Source organism: Parasteatoda tepidariorum, chromosome 1 (assembly GCF_043381705.1).
Source record: "Parasteatoda tepidariorum isolate YZ-2023 chromosome 1, CAS_Ptep_4.0, whole genome shotgun sequence".
Lineage (NCBI taxonomy): Eukaryota > Metazoa > Arthropoda > Arachnida > Araneae > Theridiidae > Parasteatoda > Parasteatoda tepidariorum.
Genome location: NC_092204.1, coordinates 60,693,233 through 60,716,713, shown reverse-complemented (window position 1 = coordinate 60,716,713; position 23,481 = coordinate 60,693,233). Strand labels below are relative to the sequence as shown.

The 23,481-nt window shown below is 27.5% G+C and overlaps 1 protein-coding gene across 6 annotated transcripts in view; it reads left to right on the top strand.

The window, feature by feature from the left end:
- The window catches only part of LOC107452643 (Tubulin-binding cofactor E), a 30,688-nt gene extending 10,224 nt beyond the window's left edge, over nt 1-20,464 (top strand). For 5 of the 6 annotated variants that reach the window (XM_071180981.1, XM_071180988.1, XM_071180986.1 and 2 more), the window contains exons 6-15: nt 850-949; nt 2,827-3,002; nt 4,735-4,864; nt 7,584-7,733; nt 9,239-9,392; nt 11,607-11,672; nt 11,983-12,042; nt 14,300-14,391; nt 17,408-17,508; nt 20,377-20,464. In XM_071180981.1, the coding sequence (XP_071037082.1) occupies nt 850-949; nt 2,827-3,002; nt 4,735-4,864; nt 7,584-7,733; nt 9,239-9,392; nt 11,607-11,672; nt 11,983-12,042; nt 14,300-14,391; nt 17,408-17,500 (1,021 nt within the window). In that variant the 3' untranslated portion in view covers nt 17,501-17,508; nt 20,377-20,464. Of the gene's footprint in view, nt 1-849; nt 950-2,826; nt 3,003-4,734; nt 4,865-7,583; nt 7,734-9,238; nt 9,393-11,606; nt 11,673-11,982; nt 12,043-14,299; nt 14,392-17,407; nt 17,513-20,376 lie in introns of all 6 variants that reach the window. The other variant, XM_071180976.1, reaches the window with a different exon arrangement.
- The last annotated feature ends 3,017 nt before the right edge of the window (nt 20,465-23,481 follow it).

The following is a 23,481-nucleotide window of genomic DNA, read 5'->3' as shown; positions in this document are numbered from 1 at the left end:
TTTTTCTGCTACTTATTTTTTTAATTATTTGCTATTCATCTTATTTATTACCTTATCGTTATCTGTATTAAATTTTTAATATATTTATTAAAAACAATTTTTTTTTTCCCTTTCATTTTTTCCATGGTCTTGTATCTTGTATTTGCTGGAGGTTTTGCAAGGTTTAGATATATATATTAAATACATCTACATAGTATGTAAAAGATATCTGAAATTTAAGAATCTTATTCTTGTATATCTTAAGTGGTTACTGTATTAATCCAAAAATTATATTGGATACATTAAAAAAAAACTTCTTGTTTGTTCATTCATGATTCAAATTTTAGTGTTCTTGTTGCTGGTAAATTTATTAATTCATTTTTTCGATGATGTTTATGAGGAAAAAAATGTAAATAAAGTTATGAAAATTCTAAAAGGTGAAATATTTGACATTTTTACTGTGGCTTTACTAATAATTATTTAGGCTTTAATTCATCAAATTAAAACGAATTTTAATTTTTTTAATATTAAAATAATTACTTCTGTGCAATACATTCATTTTAATTTAAAAAAATAGAGAGAATTGAAAATTTTCTCACATATTTATTATTTTGAGAAGAATTCTATTTTCAACTTTTAAATTGAAGCAATATAAATTAAATTTTATATCTAAAAGAGAAATTTCTACTTCAGCACAATTTATTATTGTTCTTTTGATACGTTTATAAAGTTATTGTATGTATGAACTCTGGATTTGGACAAATTTGTTTAAAAAGGTTCTTGTGATTTTATATGGTACTGTATTAGTGCCTAGCTACATTAATAGTATATAGGTATATTTAATTCTTTCTTTATTTTTTTTTCTTTCAGTAAAAATAGATTGCAGATACCTGAATCTCCTGAACACCTTGATTGTTATAAAAATGTGAAAACACTTGTGATAAATGATATGGCTTATGATTGGCGAAAAGTATGTTTATTTATTTCCATTCAATTTTCCAGAAAATCCTATATGGTACCTTGTTATTTTTGTTCTAATTTTGTTTAGCATTTCTTGAAATTAAGTATTATGTGTGGTATTTATATGTGTTGTTAGTGCCATGTTTCTTTTCCATTTACACAAGTATGGTATAAATGTGTAAATTTATTGCGCATTTTATTGTTTTTGCTTTATATAGATTTCTAAAATTATAAATTAAATAGATTTTTAGAATTTGGTAAGATTCATTTCTCATGTGTATACCATTTATATTGAAAAATTAATGTGTTTGATATTATTTTAATGATGTACATAATTTATTTAGTTTAATCCTTTAATATTGTAATTAATGTAGTTTAATCCTTTAATTCGGATTCCCAAAATCAGATTTATCAATGTGCTCGCTGTAAACCATAATTCACTGTATCGAATTTCTTTGAAAAATAATTTTTTTAATAAATGACAGTTATTTTGCTGGAAATAAATTATTATGATGTCGCAAAATTTGCTTATAATTAAATGAATAATGGATCAAAAAATGAAAAGAAAATACTTAACTAAAAATTTATTTTAATTTTACCTTCTATGGAAAAAAGTAGTGATTTTTAATTGAATACAAATCAATTTTAAGTAGATTTCTACATTTTTTTGAAATCAACAGTCAGTAAAATGTCCAAAATTTTCTGATCTATATTTTCTGTAGGAAAAAATAAACGTTCAGGATAATTTCCGATGTAGTTGGTGCCAAAATTTCTAGTTCTTCAACATTTTCTTCTTTTTTAACATTATTTTGTTTAACTTTGGATACAAAGGAACAATGCCTTAAAAAGTGCCAATTGGATGTTTCCATTTTTAATAGGTTTGATAATTTTTACTTTATACTCAATCGAAAAAGCTATTCTCTTTACAAAATTTTTCCTTTTCGCTTATTTTGGAAAATTCCTACCTACCTCAAATGAATATGTAATAATATGAAGAGAGCAACTGTTAAACCAGTTAAATTCTTTAACTCTTCAATTTCAAGCGGTGGTTTGTAAATAATAGGGGCTTGTAGAGATAATTAAATTCCAAGATTTAGTAGATCAGCTTAACAAGTAGTGGCCAGAAGTTTATTTTTTAAAATTTGCTGATAGGGAAGAATAGAGCTCTGATTCTGTATCTGAAGGGGGATAGAGAATCAATAGAATATGCTGTTTAACAGCTTGTTTGCTGTAGGTAACGGTGATGAAGATAAAAGTATAACATTTTGCACAATGTAAAGAAAGGCTGTCTCTTGTAGTTCTATTTCCTGCAAGTTTAAAATTAATGGAGGAGGAAAAAATCTATGCATGTGAAATTCGAGTCTGTTACCTATTTCTCAGCTGTTCACTATAAGCATATTAACATTAATTAAATTACATTAGTTAATAACATTAGTAAAGTGGGAATTCTGTCAGGATAACCAAAAGAGTGCACTACTACCAAATGTTCACTATATGGCAGGTTCATTATTGTAGGATTCAATTGTATATCTGCTAGTATTTTATTATATATAATTTGGCTTTGCTTGGTGTAATACATTTTATTTCATTATTTTGACCACAATAAACAAAATATATTTCTGTCATTTTGTAATACTTTTTTCAGATTAAAGCATTAAATTATATTTATTTATCTAATTTTCATTCAACTACATAAATTAATTTTGAGCATTTCAATTTTGCAATAAATCATATGCATGAGAATTAGTATTCGTTTCTTATATATATACCATTTCTGTTCTAAAATTCAATTTGTAGAAATCTGCTTAATATTTTAGTGTTTAATCTTTTTTTGTAAAACAATTTGTGTTATTTAGCTTCTAATATATATTTTTATTACTTCTTCAGATACTTACTTGTGCTATGATGTGGCCTGATGTTGAAAACCTATCTGTTAAAGATAATTATATTTCTAACCTGGACTGTCCATTGTATTCCATGTTATCTAATTTGAGCTGTTTAAGTTTGAACAATAATTGTATCATTAGCTGGAGTGAAATATGCAAATTAGGCATTTTACAAAGGTAAGATTTTATTTTCTTTCAATTTATATTTCATACTTCAATATAATATTTCTTATAGTAACTTCTGGGCAACAAAGCTTTTATCCGTCATCTTATTAGTTTTAATCAGGGTTTGCAAGGTTTAGGACAGAGTGGATTAATCCATGGTTTAAACCTTCCTATCCAAAACCCTTTTACTCAAATTATGTCACAGTTTTATTTGAACAATGTTTAAAAGGTAAAATAAACATAGAACTAATAACATATTGATAATTAAATCTACTAGAGAATATTTGTTTTTAAAAGTATAATGTTTTATTAATATTGTTTGACTCTTCAATTTAAACATTAAACAAAGGAAGATTAATCAGTAATCAAGTTCAATTGTTCCTCTCATTCAATAGTACATAACTGAAGTTTGACCTTGCCATACAGGTTAAGCTATTAGGGACTAAGTGCTTGGTTAGTCATAAATAGGTTTATTTATCTATAGTACTATTCAAGAATACTTTTATTTCATTCATGTTCGATGCTTTTAGCATAGTGGACATCACCAGTGTCAGCAACTGAAACTGATGTTACGCCCTTCAAAACTGTTAATACTTTTTTCAGTTATTTTGTATTTCCAATTTAAACTAATATATTTATATTTATTTAAACTAATATATTTATATTTAAAAACAATTTTTTTAAAAATAGATGTCTTTTTTTATCATCCTGTGATGCAGAAATTATAACAGTTTTTTTAAAAAATATTGTGAAAAATGAAAGGTTAATTTTAAACAAATTTAGTATTTTTTTTAGAAAATTATTATTATTTTTTAATATTGCATTATTTATCCTTATGCAAAAACATTATTTATCAGTATTAAAAGCATATTTATATTTAAAGGATTAGGTATTCACTTTTGTTGTTCAATGAATTNAATTTTGTACTTGAACTTATATTATACATATTCATGAATTTGCTATAATAGATTATGTCTTATGAGGAATTATTTGTAATACATAGTGAAAAACTTGAAATTTTAACATTGTCGACTTAATGTGTAACATACTTGATATAATGCAATTTAAGCTTTTTTAGATAAAATTTAGGAAATAAATAAAAACAAATGTACTAAAAATAAATAAGTCAATTGTACAAATGAAATAAATGTGAAAAATTTGTACTTAGTGCCAGAATTTTTTAGTAATAATGAATTTTAACTTTAAATTGGCTTTTTCTCAAAATGTGTTTTTTTTAGCTGCGTGTACCTTTTTCTCAAAAACTACTGAAGATAAATTCTTAAAATTTTTACAGCTCATTATTAAGGGCTTAATACATATACTGAGGTGAACTTTTTATGATTATTCATAAAAATAAATGTGTGGCTGTTAAAAACATACTGCAAAATGACATTTTTTCAGTAGTACTCAGCTTTTATTTTTTTTAAAAAAAATAACAATGTGTATGGATAAACTTTTCACCTCTGTATATGTATAAGTGTTCATATAATCACCATAAAAAATTTCAGAGCTCTATGTTTGATACTTTCTCAGAAAAAGGTACACGAAGTTGGCCGTTTTAACATTGTCGGTATAGAGGGTACCGACTCCCCTTAGACAGTAGAACCCACGTGTCCTGTCCAAAACCAGTTTAGGATGTCCAAAACCCCAACCCTGGTTTTAATCTCTGCTAGTTAGAATTTATGCACTGAATTTGTTTTTTTAGTGATTGTTTATACTAAGTGTGTATTTCTTTTTTTTTTAGCTTGAAAGAATTGCAGTTAGATAATATAGAATTATGTTCTATAGAATTTATTGCTGTCTCACCATTAGAGAAGACAGAATTATTTCGAAATTTAGAGTCTTTATTTGTAAAGAATAATTGGTTAAAAAAGGTATGGGTTTTAGACATTTATTTGCAATCTATGTAATGTCTACTAACATTTTGACAATTATGTGTATACAGTGTTCTCCCTAACCGGTTTTAGAAGGGTGGCCCACCCCCTCTGCCCTTTGATGTCTATAAATGCTCCATCCTTGCCCATTTTGTAAAAGTAAGCCGCCATCCCTTAAAAGCACTGTCTTTTTATTTATTTATTTCCGGAAAAGATTTATTTTTAACCACCTGCTCTGATTTATTTTGTTATTGATAATTATTTAACTTTAATTTCATTTCTTCATTTTAGTAAGATTTTTCTTACGTTGTCTAGTTAGCTAAAGTTAGCATGAAATTCGGCAGATATTCTCCTTTTTCATTTGAGAGGGGGTATATTAATATTATATTTTACACTTTACCATTTAATTAATTTTAATAAATGCGTTTTTATTTAAAAATGCCCCTTTAAATATTTATTTTTTCATAATTTTCAGTTTAAAATGTAAGTAAAAGCTTTAAAGTTGTTCATCAATTAATCCTTTTTTTTTTTTTGAAGAAAATTGCTTTGTTTTTTAGCTTGCCTTTAATTATTTTTTAAACGCTTAAACTTTTTCTGTTACCTTGATAATGAGTGAAAATTACTTTATGAAATATACTTATAAAATATTATAAAAGGGTAATTTAAAAATTAATGATCAAATTCAGTTTTTGCATAATATTACATATTTTGATAAATTTTAACTGTGTTAAGTGTAACTCTTTCAAAACTCAAAGTGCCTTTTTCTGAGAGTAAGCTCCCTACCCTTTTCTATCCATAGGAGAACTCTGTGTATATATAGGGTGAGAAATATAAGATGTTACACTTTTAATAAATTTGAATCTAATCATATGCAATCTTAATAGTTTGAGAAGCCTTTCTAATATACAATTATATTACTCTCAAGTAAATGCAGAACAGTGTCCATATACAGTGCAAGCATTACAGTACAGTAAATATATTATAGTACCACTGCCCATGAAAATCACTTTCTCTCTTAGAATATATAATTTTATAAGACATTTGATTTTATAAATGAAAAAGTTAAAGATCAGAATTACAATTTACGAATTCACTGAAAGTTAAATTGATTACTATATTTAAATTTAATTTCCTCTGAATCTACTTTTTAATAAAAATGAGCAACATTTTTTAATTTCCAGAAGGATTTTAAAATAGTAGCGTATTTTTTTAATTATTAAAATTTAAAATTAAAGTTTAAATATGGTTTGAAAGTTCATAAAAGTTTTTGTAACTTTCAGTATTTTATTTTCTTTGCGGTACAGTTCATTTTAAAATATCTGTCGTTTTTCTGACATCTATTGCAGGTAGATTTAGGTTATTCAATGAATGATGATCATTGACATTGAATGATGAAAGACAGTCAATGACTTTTCTTAATTCATTAACTGTTTTAGATTCTGTTACAGTCCCATTTTATAATTTTTTATCTCGCCCTTTAATTTCCCTAAGAAGTGCAATCTATGCCAATTAGTTCTTTTTGTTCATAGAGGACAGAATGAACTTTAATGTTTATATGCTTTCAAAACTTCAAAAATAGAAAATTCTAATTAATTGAACAAGAAAAAGTAAAGTTTTTCCATATTTTAAAAATATTTCCTTTTGATTTTATGAAACAGTGATAAGGATTTTATAAAGGGATGGTTTTGATATGTTTTGTTGTAATGATGCCTTTCATGCAAATTTGATTTTAAAAAGCTGATGATTTTACGACATAATGATTTTATTAGTGGCGGTTACTCCATAAATAATAATACTCTATAAAATTAGGCATGGAAATGTACTTATTCGGAATAAACATTCATTTTTCTTGCAGAATTCAAATTTCTATCCTACAAGATAAATAAAAGGGTAGCTACTATTTAGAACATAATGTTAGAAAGTTTGTTCTATTTAATGCTTTTTCATATTTCTCCTTATCTCTGCAACTATTTACACCAGTAAAAATACTTTTGCTCTTAATATTTAAACATGTTTTTATTAATTTAATTTTTGTATTTATTCATATTTTTTATAATAAAAAAAATCCAAAAACTATTGAATGAAACTGGATAATAATTGTTTTTGGGAAAATAATTAAAAAATGTCGTATTTTTGAATTTTTTATTCTTTAACATCTATTGAATTTCAGATTTTGATATTTAAAATTACTTTTTATTTTAGTGCTTGAAAAATTGTATGTCTTATAATTAAAATTATTATGATTGTTATTAAACTAAAAAACAAAAACAGTGTCTGATTATTAAAAATTATTTTTGCATTAAATTATCTTTATGTAGATGATTTTTTTATGTAAGTACAAAGATATTTTGCTGTGCACAATAAGTTTTAATGATGTGAGAAAACAGCCGCATATAACATTTAAAAGCTGAAACCTTTGTTTGGTCTCCTGAATATACTATTGGCATCATATTTTCAAGTTAAAAGTTATTTTGGGAAATCTTAACTCCATTGAAAATTCTGAGGTATTGTGTTTTATGTATTTGATTTTATAAAATAAACTATTATTTGCATCAATTGGCATATCTTGTTTAACTTCAAACCTTGAAGACTACATCAGAATTTGTAAGAGTTTGATTTCTGGATCAAAAGATATTTAAGATTTTACATATTTTATGCATTGTTACTTAAGACTATTCAACATTGATTAATTTTTTTTTTTACTTATGATTGTTTTTAGTGGCAAGATATTAGTGAATTGAATAAACTTATCAGTTTGAAAAATCTTGTTGTAACCAATAATCCTGTTCTTTCATTGGAAAGTCCTGAAACTTGCAGACAATACATTATTGCCAAAATTCAAAATCTGGAAAGACTTAGTAGGACTGAGGTACACTATTGTTTTGTTTGAGTTTTCTTTATATTAAAATGAAAATTATATATATATATATATATATATCAGGGCTCGAAAAGACTCAGAAATTTTACCCGTCCCTGAGGACGGCTTGTCCAAAAATATACCTCCTCTTTTGAAACTAACCCGTAGCTTCTAAATAAGTAAAAATATAATTTTCTCTTATTTATTACAAATCATTTATTATTATTAAATTGCACAATGAATTAGTAGTTACTAGGATTACATTATGCAGCAATGAAAGAAAAACTAGGTTACTAATAGTAACCTAGTATTTCTTTTATGAAATAATTTATTCCTTTTATGAAATAATTTAAATGACAAAAGTAAGTTATCTGGAATGTCAATTTATCCGAGGGTACTGCATTTTTTAAATGAATCAAATATGACGTTTACCAGTTCCACAATCAAGCCAATGATTTACAGAGGTTTCTGCACAGAAATCTGAAAGGGGTTTTCCATTTAGGTAGATGTTCACAATTGCGTTTAACGCTTCTTATTTAAGACTAGTATGTAATGTGTTTTTTGTAAGTTCATTGCTGGAGAACCCCTTTCAACCACTGCAGTACTCCCAGACAGAGAAAACATCAATTCCACCATGCGCAGTATGTTGCTGTAATGTGGGTAGACTCCTGTAAGATAACAAAAATTTAAATGTATCACGAACATTAACGGGAAAATGGCTGTCCGTGCGGACACCAGATTCGAGAAATTCGTTGCCCGCGAGGAAACTGTCCAAAAATGCCTTAAAAGGAAAACATTGTGCAAAAATATATAAAACAAACTGCAAATGTCATCAAAATCTGGATCTTAATTATTATTATAAATTTATTTCACACAGACTTTCGATAGTAGTTTTTAATCTTCATGGAAGTTGCTTTGCTAATGGGTACTTGTCAACAGTTATAAAAGAGCATAAATAACGTTACACAACAATTTTAATAACGTTGAATAAACCTTAGTGTTATATAGATTTTTATAACACTAAATAAATTATAAAATTCTTATTCAAACACAATTTTGAAAAAGGATTCTAATAATTTTTTTCCAAGTAAGCAAATTAATAGTACTTGTTTAAATAAAATTTTTATAAAAAGGGGTAAATAAAACTTTTAAAACAATTCTAAGAACGAATTCTTTTGTTGATTCTGATTTATTTTTAGAATCTTCTTTCCTCAGAGTATTGAACATATTTATGGTGAAGAATTATTCAGTTTTATTTTGTAATTTTTATTAATTTCTACTTCTTTTTGTTCCAAATGAAGAAATATCTTGCAAAATTGAAAATTAAATTATTATCATTAGCTGTAAATAGTAATATTTTTAAGAATGAATGGACCTAGTAATAAAGTAATTACTAGATCATTGATTATCAAAATGTTTAAAATTAGGATCTGGTTAGATATGCTCCTTAGAAGATATACTCCTTTGGTTTATGCATGTTATAGGTTAGGGTACTTATGTATGTTTATACATTTTAGGTCGAAAGATCAGAGAGACGAGGAGCTGAACTGGATTACATAAAAAAATTCTACAAAGATTGGCTTCTAGATGATTGTAGTAAATGTGAAATACACAGTAAATCAACATCTCCATTTCTAACTTTGCATCCAACCTATCCAGAATTACTCAAAAGTAAAGAATTATTGTTTTATATTGCAATGAAAATATAAATTGTCCGTGAAAGAAACTTTTTCAACAAATGGTGACACTACTGGAATGTTTATTTGAACTTTAAAAAAAATTTCTTTGCTTTGAAAAAATTTCTTTTTGCTATTCTTTTTTATTAATTTGTTTTCAGAATAATATTTCTACACCAAGTACTGTTCTCCTTGCTAAGGCTTTCAAGCTTGACCTATCATTTAATTTTGTATTAATCCTCAATACAATCTTTTATATCAATTAAAAACGGTATTCTAATAACTGAAAAAGGATTTTTTATTTATTTTTTCTCATAATTAATTCTTAATTATGAAATTTCTTACTAGAATGTAAACTTCTGCACGTACAAGTATATTATGACTCTTCAGACAAAAAAAAAATATGTATATATAATAAATGTCCTTATAACAACTCCGGAACTTTTTAGTTTTTAGAAAATTTATTTCTGGTACATCCTCCCTTTTTTCTTACTTACTTGGTGCATTACGTGTGTTTCGAGTTGATGTCTATTGTTTTTAGCAAAACATTAAGCTATGAAATTATTTCTGGTAATAAGTCAGTGTCTAAATTTTTTTTTCAAAATTGCAGATTTTATGTTTAACATATATACCTAATTGGCTTATTAAAAAATTGATAAGAGTGAAAAAGAGTTTAAGAAAAGCCAAGTGTAGTATATATATCTAGAAAGAAAAAGTATATTTCTAAATCTTTCTTTACTATTGACATTTAATGAGTTTTCTAATAAATAAATTGTAAGATTCATGATTAAAACAAGCTTTTTCTTGGGTCTATTAGTTTCAAAATGTACAATTTTTTATTGCATAAATTAGATTTTTTTAATGAATAATTTCGATTAATCTCTCTTATCTTTTGTAAACCTTGATTTTCATGTAATTTTGAGAAGAAAAAAGAATCTTTTTTGTTCCTCTAGAATTATAGACGGAGGGAAGAAAAACAATAAAATATTAGAATCTATGTTGTTATTTCAATGCAGTGACAAGATATGGTATCTGAATGTTTTGACTTTCAACTATACAAATAACTTCCATATTTTTTGAAAATTAACTTTAATTTTAGCCATTTATTAAATAATGCAAACTTATTTTTTTATAATTGAATTATTACAATGGTCTTTTTACAAATGAATTATTATTCTTGGAATTTTACATTTTACTATTTTTAAACCTATGTATATATTTTTTTACCCCTAATATCAATGCTGTATTAATTATGTGTTAATTTATGCTGTATTGATAATATGAAGTTAATTTATGCTGTATTGATAATGAAGTTAAAGCTGCAGAAAATTCTGACATCATGGTTTTATAAATTATCTAAAGTAAAGATTCCCTTTGTCATTTAATTGTAATAATTACAAACTATCTAATTAAACTTATTATTAAAACCAAAAGTGTTCTGCAATTTTTATCACTTATGATAAGTTTAGTAAAATGAAATTAGTGAAATAATAAAATGGTTTTAAGTTTTTTAGATAAATAAATTTTCTTATAATTAAATGAATATATAGCTCTTGGAATTTTTATTGTTTTATAACAGTTATAGTGCAAAAGCTGTTTAATCATTGTGCCTAGCTAACTTTATGGCACTAATATTCTCTTTCTTTGCAGAAAGAGAAAAATCTTCAAAAATTTTACGTATCATAATTATTAGTTGTACATTTTGAAAGATTGGGCTTAAAACTTAAATGTTGCAGAATAAATTAATTGTTCATTGAAAAGTTACGAGAACAATTATAAGTGAAAGTTAAGACTTAGTCCCTGTTTTGATTTTCAAAGATTATAAAATATATGTAATTCATTAAAATAAATAATTTCATTTTAATATTTTATAATAATAATTTAATAAATATGAGGGAAGAAAATTTTCCAGTTTTCATGTAATAAAAATGGATGTATTTTGGTTTAAAAGTATTTTTCAGCTTCATAAGGGGAAAAATACATGTTTTCATTATTGTATTTCTTTTCTTGTTAAAAAAAGACTTTAAACTTTTTCACTTATAATTTTTAGTTCAATTTTTTCATCTGTACAAATATAACCATTTCTAAAAGTTTTAAATGCTCTTTAAAAATGTAATTGATTGCAACATTTAAATTGCATGCTAGATTACATATTAATTTGTGTGTTTATTAAATATATATAATCAATATTTCATTTTATTTTTTTCAGAACATGGTATTCCTGATGAAAGTGAATTTAAAGTTAAAAGCACTTTAATAAAAGATAATTTAGTCTGTATCCTTTTTTTTAATACCACTACACCCTTTTCTTTAATTGGTAAAATATGGTAACTTTAACACAAAAATGTATAAATTATGAAGGAAAAAAATTCATAAACATGAACAAAGAGCATTTATCTGAAATCATGTTTAAAAGTTGCATTATTTATTGTATTCTTGCATTATTTCATTATTCTAGTTACTACATTATTTTAAAATTCTAGTTCTACGTTATTTCTAGTTACATTATTTTGTTTTGATATTCTTATCATTTTAAGTTTAGAATATAAGACAATTTCTTGCTTTACTTTCTTAACTCAATGTAGTTGTTCAATTTTTCTGCCCATCAAGTCCAAGCAAACCTCAACTTTCAAAAAAATTACCAGGTAATTTATGTTCATGGTAATACTTTTTTTTTGCTGATTTGCGAAATATATTTATGACATGTATAATTTTAAAATTACAAATTTTTTTTAAAAATAAATAGCTTGATTTTATCTAACTGTTATGAGGCAGCTGTCGAAATGTGACCTAAGTTTTTGGACTTTCATATTACGAAGATTAATGTTGTAATTGTGTCAAAACGTCTAATAACTGTCTTTTTTTCAAAACATCATTGTGTAAGGAAGAATCTCATTTGCACAAAAGCCGAGGGAAAGTGATGAAGGTGTTTTTAAATTATGAGGGCGCCTTTCACTGCAAATTTGTTCCTGAAGGCCAAACTATCAATAAAGAACTTTACTTGGAGATCCTTAAACGACTATGAGATGCAAGCAGACAAAAACGATCTGAAAAATGAGCTAACGATTGGTTTCTTTGACACCGCAATGCTCCCCCATATCGTGCTTTGATCATGAAAAAGTACCTTACCAGACACTGCATTACCACTCTAGAACATCCTCCTTATTCTCCCGACCTAGCATCAAGGGATTTTTACCTGTTTCCACAGCTGAAAATAATTTTTAAGGGGGCACCATTTTGTGGATTCAGATGAGGTGATCGTAAATGCGATGAAGAAACTCAAGGACTTTCAAAAAATGGATTCCAGAAGTGTTTAAAGCAGTTATATGATCACTGAAAGAAGTGTGGGGATGCAGTAGGAAAGTACTTTGAAGGCTAATAAAATAAAATCATTGTTTATTTTTTAATAATTTGTAATTGACCTATTCCGGGAACTTTTTAACTCTACTATATATGATCATATGTTGGGTAATAATGTGTATATTATTAAATTTTTTAATTGTAAAATAGTGTAACCAAGATAGTCTCTTCTCTTCCTTATCCCCCAAAATTAGCAGGGCTAAATAATGTCCATGAAATTCATGACCTGGAGGAAGTCGGCCACCAAAATTGGGTTATTTAGTATGTCCCTCTTGTCCATATGTTGGGGAGAAGCCTGGATGTTGTGGCACCTCGGGCAGTTTGGGAAGATTTTAATACTACCCTCGAAGGAAAGAGACTTAAGGTGGCCGCTGTTAATTCATGGTTGGGGTAATAATGCATCTTCTGAAGTCCTATGACTGGAGATACCACGATAGTAAATGTCATGTTAAATTCTTTATCAAAAGTTGTAAGTAAGTATATTAATAGTTTTATATTATTAAGGAAAATAGTTCCTTCAAAATTATTATTTTTCTTTTTACTTTTGAAGATATTTTCTCACAGAAAATTATGACAAGCTAAAATTGTTCACGAAAATAAAATCTCGCTAAAAATTTTCTCAAAAATGGGTATTAAGTTAAAAATCCAAAATTAATCTCTGCATTCACAAACTATTTTAAACAGTTTGAAAATGTTGCTTTTGTCACCGGGGAATTTATTATTCTCTATCTAGTTTAAGAAGGCAGTAATAAATAAAAACTTACCAATAGAGCGGAAAGGCATCACACACTAAATGTAAAAGTTTTTTTAAATTAGTTTTATTTATCAACCCTTGTCTTCTTGATTTTTGGTATGACATATGAATTTTCTAATTGTAGAAATGTTTTATTTCAGCATTCCTAATTGTTATTTTAGAAGCTACTGCAAATCAAATTATCTTTCTTTATTTGTAAACACTTATCACACTAAACTGTTACTGGTTAAATATATAAAATAGTCTACCTTTGGCCTCTGTTGTTAGAAACTTGATTTAATGTGCTGTTAGAACTATAGTGTGATTGTGAGTAAACCTATCAAAAAAGTGTAAAATATATAGGTTGACTTGAATTATGTTTGTATTTAGTGTATAGCTCATTTTTTAATTGTATGAAACTTCCTTTAGAAACAGACACAATTCAAGTTTGTGTATAGATTTTACAGTTTGATACATTTTTAAGTGGAAAGAAATTTTGAATCACCCAGTTTTTTTATAAGCAAAAAGAAAAATATAATAAACATTACTTTTCTTTTAAAACATGCTACAATTTCCTGTTATTCAACTTTTATAATATTATGTATTTTTTTAATGTGAAACCAATTCTCAATCTATTGCTCACAAACTTTTGAGGCTAGTTTTTTTTTTGCTGAAATTAATTTAAAATGTTAAATTTTATTATCTTACTGTGAAGATTATTAATGTCATGAAAGTGCATCAATTTTCTTGTTAAATATATGTTATGTGCATAATTTTTTCATGCCTATTTCTTTCCTTTTTTTTTCAAGCGGAAATGACCATTGGGAAGTTAAAAGCTCTTGTGAAGCGATTATTCAAAGTACCTTCTCTTGAAGTTAAGTTATCCATTATATCTAATGATGTAAGTTTTTCTGCCTTTTTAAATAATTACCTTTTAGATTTCACTTAAAATTTGTGTAGAAATAGTTTATTTTTTTCAAGTTACGTGCTTTTATCATATTAATGTTTTAAAATATTAAAATGTTTTTTTGTATAGTATTTCTCTTTTGAACTAACTATGAAAGTAAAAAGGAAAAACATATACTGTTTCAAGAATTTATTTACCAAAACAGATATGTTACATTCACATTCCATACACATATACACATTCACTCTCCATTAAGTTCTTCTATAATCACTGGCAAAGGCTCTCTCTCATTGTTGATTTCTTTAAAAAAAATCCACACTTTGGAAAATAATTTTTCAGTGTTGTTCACTTGCATCATTATTCCAAGCACAGGAAACCAATCTCCTAGCTTCAAGCATATCACTCTAAATAGAAAAGTTGTTCTTAATATGGTTTATTGTTCTCTAGACTATGCTTCTGTGATAATATTGCTTGAGGCACTTTATGAAGCCCTGATCCATCAGCAGCTGCCTCATTGTTGTGTTTGTCTAAAACTGAAAGTTTATTGCCAACTAGGCACAGTACATTTATCCACAAAGGGATAACTTTTTAATTTTTAGCATGAAATGTTCTATCTAATTTCCTCACAAAGATTTCAAGATCTCAAGATTTATACTCTAAAAAAAAAAAACGTTTTCAAATTTTTGAAACAACAGGGATTTTGATAATCTCCAGTCACAATAGAAGCCAATTTTTTGGTACCGGATGCATTGCCTCTGACTAGGAATGTTCAGCACACTTTGCTCATTTTGCCTCCTGAGCAATCTTTGAACATCATTAAGAATACATTTTAAAAACAAAAACCCAATTTCAGAACTTCTTTCTTAAAGTGTTTTTAAAGCAAATTGGCTAGGGTTTCGTTAATTCACTCTTCACATACTTCATTAGAGACATTTATAGCTCCACTGTAGACTAAAAAATGATGCTATGTCTAGTTATAAACATTTCGAGACACCCAGAGCTTGCATTCAAATTCCCAATCTTCATCAAAGCTGCAAAATTCTTTGCTTTATCAAGAAGAAAAATCCTGCTTATGGAAACTGCATTATTCCTATGTTGTTGGAACCTATGTTGTTGGATTGCTGAATTCCTATGTTGTTGGAACCATTTAAAAACAGCTGATTTCACCTCTGAAAAGGTACACTTTTTCATTCTTTTTAAATGAGGGTTCATGCATTCATAGCAGTTTTAGAAGGTTTTTTTTATATTTTTAAATTGTTGAACGAGTGATTGGTGGAATTTTAATGTTAAATCTTTTTTTTTTTATGATCATTTTTTGAGTTCTTTCCACATCATTAATTCGATTAACTTTTCTCTAAACTCAGAATTTTTAATTATCACTGCCATGTGTCTAACTCCTGGTGAATGATTTTAGGCTGCAAACGATGAACCTAACCCCCCCTTTTTCATTCAGAGACTCAGTAGTTGTTGTTCAAGACAATTCTAAAGAGTAAAATATGCCGAAAGAAAAATATTAAAAAAAACTACACTCAAGGAATGATATCTTATTCTTTGTAAAGCTATATTTAGCTTTATTCTACGATTTGAAAATTTATACAATGAACAACAAGTGCACCCATCACACTTAACAAATACAAAATATTTTCATGTGCGGATGGGGATTTCTTTATATATATATATATGTATGTAACATAAAAAGCTTCAACTAATCTTTTTATGTTATTCTTTTATCTAAATCCTTTTCTTAATATATTATTTGAAACTAAATGCTCTTCCTCACACTTTAATATTTTACACTTTAATATTATTGTTTTTTAATCTTTTTTTGGCTTCAAGTATACATTTTAACGTTTTTCCCTTTACAAACTCCTGAGAAAGACCTTTTCCCTTGACCTATTTAATAGACCGATTATAATTATTAATATTTCCCTTATTCCCTAAAACAAAACATTTTTACGGATTTATTTTGCAAGATTCTCCCTAACTTTTCATTGAGTAGCTCTTCGATTTTGTGTCATTTCGATGGTAGCTCTTCATGAATGTGTCTTAATAAATAATAATTATGTATACCCTGGTGCCTGAAACCTGCCTATTGCAACCTCTTGGTGACGTTCTGATATATATATATATATATATATAGGCATGTTCTTTAAGTAAGTACAGTTTTGAAATTAAAAAAAAGACGTGCAAAGATATCTCAATAATTTTATTTTTACATAAAAGCGTGTACTTTAATCTACTTTTCTATGTAATTTTCTTCAACATTGAGGCTCTTGTCATAATGCTGTACCAGTTTTTGAATACCCTCCTCACAGNGTGTTTTCTTAAAGCTTCAAGTATGCATTTTAATTCAATTTTAACGTTTTTCCCTTTGCAAACTCCTGAGAAAGACCTTTTCCCTTGACCTATTTAATAGACCAATTATAATTATTAAGATTTCCCTTATTCCCTAAAACAAAACATTTTTACGGATTTATTTTGCAACATTCTCCCTAACTTTTCATTGAGGAGCACTACAATTTTGTGTCACTTCGATGCTAGCTCTTCATGAATAGGTCTTAATAAATAATAATTACGTATAGCCTGGTGCCTGAAACCTGCTTATTACAACCTCTTGACGACGTTCTGATATATATATATATCTCTATACACACACGCACATATATATTAATGTATATATACGTATATATATATACGTATATACATATATTTTTTTAATATGTTATTATAATATTACATCTTATTAATACCTTCTCACAATTGAAATACTTAAGTGGGTTTTAAGTGTGAACTGTATTTACTATGTTTATATTTTCATCATTTACTACCTTCATACCTGTTTCATGCATTATCAATATATGACTGGAGAGCTGTGAGATAATTTTAAATCTTGTACGAGCGCCGTACCTTAAAACCCCCTACTATGCCCGAATTAGATTTAAATTGTTGATGAAAATTTATGATTTTTTTTTCTTTTTTTACTTTTGGTGATAAAGTCATTCTTTTATAGGATACATCTCAAAGAACTGATTTGAATAATAATTTGAGACAGATATCCTTCTACTCTATTTCTGATAAAGATAAAATTGCTGTTGAATGGTGAAATTATATGTAAGTAAACATGCTTAAAAATTTTGATAGTTGTGCTACTTATTTTATTTTTAACAGATGTTTATGTATGGTGTAACTTGAATAACAAAAAGTGTCTTCAGAAATAATGATTGATTTGCGAACAACATAAAAGATACAAGCTGATGGCATTGTCATGCCATCATAGAAATTTTCATATTTCATAACTTTTTAATTTTCTTTATTTTGTAAAATTTATATTCATTTTTAATTTTTCTCTGTACCTTTTTTAGATAGATAAATTAGCTAATTAGTTTTAATTCAATTTCATGAAAATCAAATGTTCCTTTTCTTTCTCAATAAATATAATGGCTAATTTTTAATTTAATTGAATCACATAATAAATTATTATTCACAGTTATTTAAATAAGTATCAAAATATTTTTAAACTTCCTTTCTTAAAATTAATTTTATTTTTGCGTAAAAATATATTGTTTCAGTTACCAGACTACATTGAATACTAATTGTCATTTTCGCAGTTGATGTGTATGCCAAATTGTTTACATTTAACTTTAGATTATGCGGTTTTGGCTTTATTTTTGGCTGTGTTATTTCTCTATAAATCGCTAGTAATTGATCTCTTTCCAAGCATCAGTTATAGAATAAACATACACTTTGTGTTTGATAATGACGGCTGCAGCACTAGGCAGTATTGGCGTTCCATGGCCCCTCAGTCAAAAAAAATAATATTTTTTAAAAATTCATATTTAGAAATTTGCAGAATTAAAAAAAAAATTCTGGAAAGGTATGAGTAAAAGTTTTTATTTTAAATAGAGCCATTTTACGACACAAATTGCTTCTTACATCTTACCAAGTACACACACCCACACAAAGCACATTTTTTAAGATCTGCAGATCCCCATTAAAGAGAAGATAGTTCGAAGAAAAAAATTTCTACAAATTTCACAACCATCAAACTGAGGCCCCATGGGACTGCAAGTCCCCCAGCTCCTTAGCCGCTGTTATCAAAGGAAAAGTGTATTGCAAACTCTTAACTGACGCTTAGATGCATGAAAAAAATCCATTGCTGAGGATTTATCGTAAAATAACACTGCCAAAAATAAAACTGAACTGGTATTATCTAGTGTTAAATTTAAATAATTTGGTATACTCTTTAAACACCAAAACAATCATTAGAATTTAATCTAGCCCTGTAACCGGAATATTAAAAATAGATTTTCATACTTAGTTAAATAACCTTGGAAAATAATTAATTATGCATAATAACTGAATAATATGTTAACTGTTACATTTATTGGGAAAGGAAAAAGATGAAATTATTTGCATTTTATGAAATTAAATGAAAATTAATTAACTAATTTAATCTATTCAAAAAAGGATTGAGAAATAATAATTTTATACATTTTTTAAAATAAAGAAGTTAAAAAATTAGGAAATATGTAATGCCTATAATGGCATGGCAGGCACCTAAATATTAAATATTCATTAAATGTCTTTAAAAATGTTCTTCTTTTTTATACATATGTACAGTGCGTTAAAAAGAAACAGACCACCCTAAACAACTTTTGATCCAATGATCGGACCTTTACATTCTGGGACTCAATCTTAATGGTTCAAGAGGGTCACGTCAAATATGCTAATTAATTACAGACGATATTTTAAGTTAGGAAATTAGACACAGAAACGTACTTTCTCCAAATAAACATACCTTTTTACCAACAGATATAGATTTCTGTTCCTCAAAATATTGGGTAGTCGCAATCTGAAAAATTTAGTCCCAATAAATTAACTAACAGAGCAGTCGAAAGTTTGAACCCCTTAATGTTAATTTCATGTTTTGCCTATTTCGTTATTTCTCTACTTTTTTCGGTGGATTCGGATTTTCGACTCTTAAAATATAGGAGTAGCCGCAATCTGGAAAATATGGTCTCCATGGTTTTGGTCCAGCGAGCAATCCAAAGTTTGGACCCTTTACTGTTAAAAAGTTCGCTTAAAACGTTCTCAAGATGTGACAAAATAATCAAAAAATAGAATTAACATTAAGGGGTTCAAACTTTGGACCACTCTCCTGACCAAACTATTAGGACCCTATTTCTCAGATTGCAGCTAGGAGTCAAAAATCCAAAGCTGTAAAAAATAAGGCATGTTCAGAGAAAGTATGTTTTTGTGTCTGATTTCGTAACTTAAAATATCGTCTGTACTAATAAATTAGCATATTTGAGGTAATCCCCTCAAACCATTCAGATTGAGTCTTAGAACGTGAAGATCCGGTCATTACATCAGAAGTTATTTCAAGTGATCTGTTTTGTTTTTGGCTCACTGTATGTCTTTATACTTCTGCACATATTCTAGATTAATATTAAATAATTAGATCAATGAAGTTAGATAAAAATAAATAAGTACACTGAATAAATTATGAAATGTCACACTTGAGTAACTTTTCCCCTAGAAATTAGATCTTTAAATGCCTAAATGCATCTTTTTTTTATATTTTTGATAACTTATCTAATACATACAAAACAGTTAATGTGATTGATAATTAAGTAAAAAAAATATCATTTTCCTGCTCACAACAATAATGATGGCATTCAACACTGATGAGTCCCATCGTCATGATGAGTATCATTATGAAACAGAAAACTCACTGCATCTTGTCACTAAAGACTTTTTTTCTTTTTGTGGTGTATTTATTGTAAAACAATACAATTCTTTGGAAAATGCTCTTATTGTTTATTAAAATTTTGATTTTCTTATTCACAATAATATTAAAATGTGCATTTAATTAATAATGCCAGGAATTTTTCATTTTTTTTTTTAAAGTAAACTTCAGAACACTGAAATGATTATTAGTTTACATTAGTCATTATTGTTATTTTTTATTATTTTCAGATGCCTTGCTGCAGAAAAGAAAAGTGCTATTGCTATTTTAAGTTGTTTCTGATGTAAATATTATTTTAATAAATAATGCTTTTTACAACCTTGTTTCCTTTTTTTATTCAAACTTCAAACTATTCACACGGCTTTTAATTTTTCTTCATCTTATATATATTTTTGATTGTTATATATAAAGTAGATATACTACAAATGCCTTCTTATTATTATTGTAATATTTTTTTAGCGTATAAAGTTATTAATTGTACTTCGTTTTTTATATCCTAAAAGTTTTCATTTCTAAGATTAGGAGTTATTTTATGTTAAGTTTGTATTTAATTGATTCTTGTTGTGAGAGCTTAAATATTTCACCAATAGTGTTAATGTAAATCATTCACATATTGCTTATAAAAATATTTTATTAAATGTTAAATCTTTTTTTATAGCAATTTCTACTTACTTATAAACAGAATTTCTTCTTATATTTCTTCTTATAAACAGAAATATAATAGTACCTAATAAAGCAGCTTGTTCACTACAGAAGTTGCTTTAGTACCCAAATTATCATTTTTTTTTCTTCCTTACTTTGATTTAAATACGGAACAAAGTTATCCCTGTTTTGCTTAAAATTTAATCTTGTCTTCAAACTTATATATGTGTTTTCTTAAAAGAAATGTTTTTTTTTTTAATCTTGTTAAGATTATTATTTATTTTGAGTAACCATTAAAGCATCCATAAATATTTTCTTCTTAATCTTTACTACTTTATCTATATTTGACACTGGATTTTAAATTACATCTTTACTAATTAGTCTTAACCCAAGGGAATAAAAATTTGCGTCATTTGAAATAACTTTCATCAGAAGAATGTAAAAAATCACCAAGAATAAAAGTTAATGAAGAATTAAATCTATCATGATCCAAAATGATTCTTTTGACAACATATCTTATTTGGTTTTCTGCTTTGTGGATTATGGATCTAATCTGACCTGTGCTTATTGAGCGGGCTCAGGTACAAAAATTCTAGGATTAAAATTCTTCCGACTTAAGCCTCTGTAATCTATAGTATACCACATGGCCATTGGGCTTGATATATGCCGAAAAATGTAAATTTTTAAGGATTTGTGCAATATTTTATAGATACAAGGTGCTTTTATAAGAACAAAAACGTAAAAAACTCCTTAGGATGATGCTAGCTTTTGTTTCATTGTATTAATTTTAAATAAGAATGAAAGATTCTGGAAAAGATAAAGCTACTTTTGACTCTTATCATTCATTAAAAAAAACTAACTCAACTTTGGAATTCGGAAATGATTTTTAAAGGTGAGAATCTATTAGTTATGAATTTTTGTTTAAGTTTTGCACCTATCTTCGTTAATGCAAAAGCTATTTGAAGAATAGAAAAAAAGCAGCACATTTCCGCATTGGAAATTTTTTTATGAGGTGGGTGGCTATGACTCATACATTCTGGTTAGTCACCGTCTATGTTTCTCGTGAGCCACAGCCTGGAAGTTCCCAGAACTTCGGGATTATTTTGGATCAGAAACCTTTCCGATAAATAAGGACCCATTAAAGAGAAATAGTTCCGAACAGCGAAGTGTTGGGAACTTCCAGGCTGTGGCTCACGATAATTATAGAACGTGAGTAACCAGAAGACATAGGTCATAGCCACTCATCTCTGAAAGAAAATTTCCGATACGGAAATGTGCTGCTTTTTTTATTTTCTTCAAATAGCTTTTGTATTAACGAAGATAGGTGCAAAACATAAACAAAAATTCTTAACTAATGGATTCTCATCTTTTGAAAATCATTTCTGAATTATTTTGGAGCAGAAACCTGTACAGAAATCTTTCCGGTAATAAGGATCCATTAAAGAGAAATAGTTCCGTTAATCTAAAATGAAGTGGATATTTCCATATCAGAACCTGTCTGGGCCAACTACCTTCACCAAAGGATATTTTGTACTTGCAAAATATTAAAAAAATTATGTATTTAGTGGTTTGCCCAGGACTGACTACAAATTGGTCTTTTCTGCGATGTTTTATTTTTGTATTAGTTTCTCGTGTGGCATTGCCAGTTCTCGTAAAAACTAATCAACTTGCTTAGTACCGGTGCCGATTTTTTCCTAAAATGAGCAAGCAGGGAGTGGATCTCGTGGAAATAGTCTCAACTGATCAGATGCATTATAATATTCCTATTATGAAAATTTTAAAAAACGTATATTTAAATGTACGATTTTTAAAACGAAAATTAAATTTAATCACCTATTGAGAACGAAATGATCGCTAAATTCACCAACCACGGCATTTCATAAAATTCTTATTTTGCAAAGAAGTCGGAAGTTCCAGTATCCAATATTTATTTTTGAAAATTGTTATAGGTCCTTTCCACTGCATGTGGTTATTCAGTGAACTGATCGTAAATACGCAGTTCCCCATATTTAAGGTCTAAGATCTATCTTAACGATCGATTACTAAGCATTACTTGTTGCGGTCAGTAAGCGGATGGGTGATCACTTTGACTGAGGGCGCGGTATCAGTCCTCGTTAAACTGTTTTACCGTAAAGTGTTAGACTTCGCGCGCAGGTGATTGGGTTATTAAAGTGGGGGAGCCATCCCCTCTGCAGAGGATCAAAACTGTAATGGCATGTCTACGAATCATTGGCGATCGAAATGGGCTGCAGGTGGCGTAACAGAACTCTCTACCCATGGCCACACTTCATATGCTTTCTCCACTAGCGTGTGGAGAGTCTTAGAGGAAGGAAGTACGTTAGTTTCTCTCTTGATTTTCATATAGATTAAAATCTTTTAAGTTGGAAAACTATATGGAACTGCAAACTACATAAAACATAGTTCTAAAGAACAGCATCACGGAAATTTTAAAAATATTTTTATTTAATAAAAAGGAAAAATATTAAGAAAAGGGAAAATGTAGTACATTCCTATGCAACTGAAAAGAGGAGGAGAGGGAAGGGAGAACCCCAGATGGCGTATTCGAGCGTTGTGATCGCCTATCCGCAGGGATGTTTCTCAGACCAGTACCAAAAGCCCATTGTGCAGCTCTAGCGCACGGTAAATAAAGTATTCACCCTCTACATACGAAAAGATTGTATGCAAATGATACG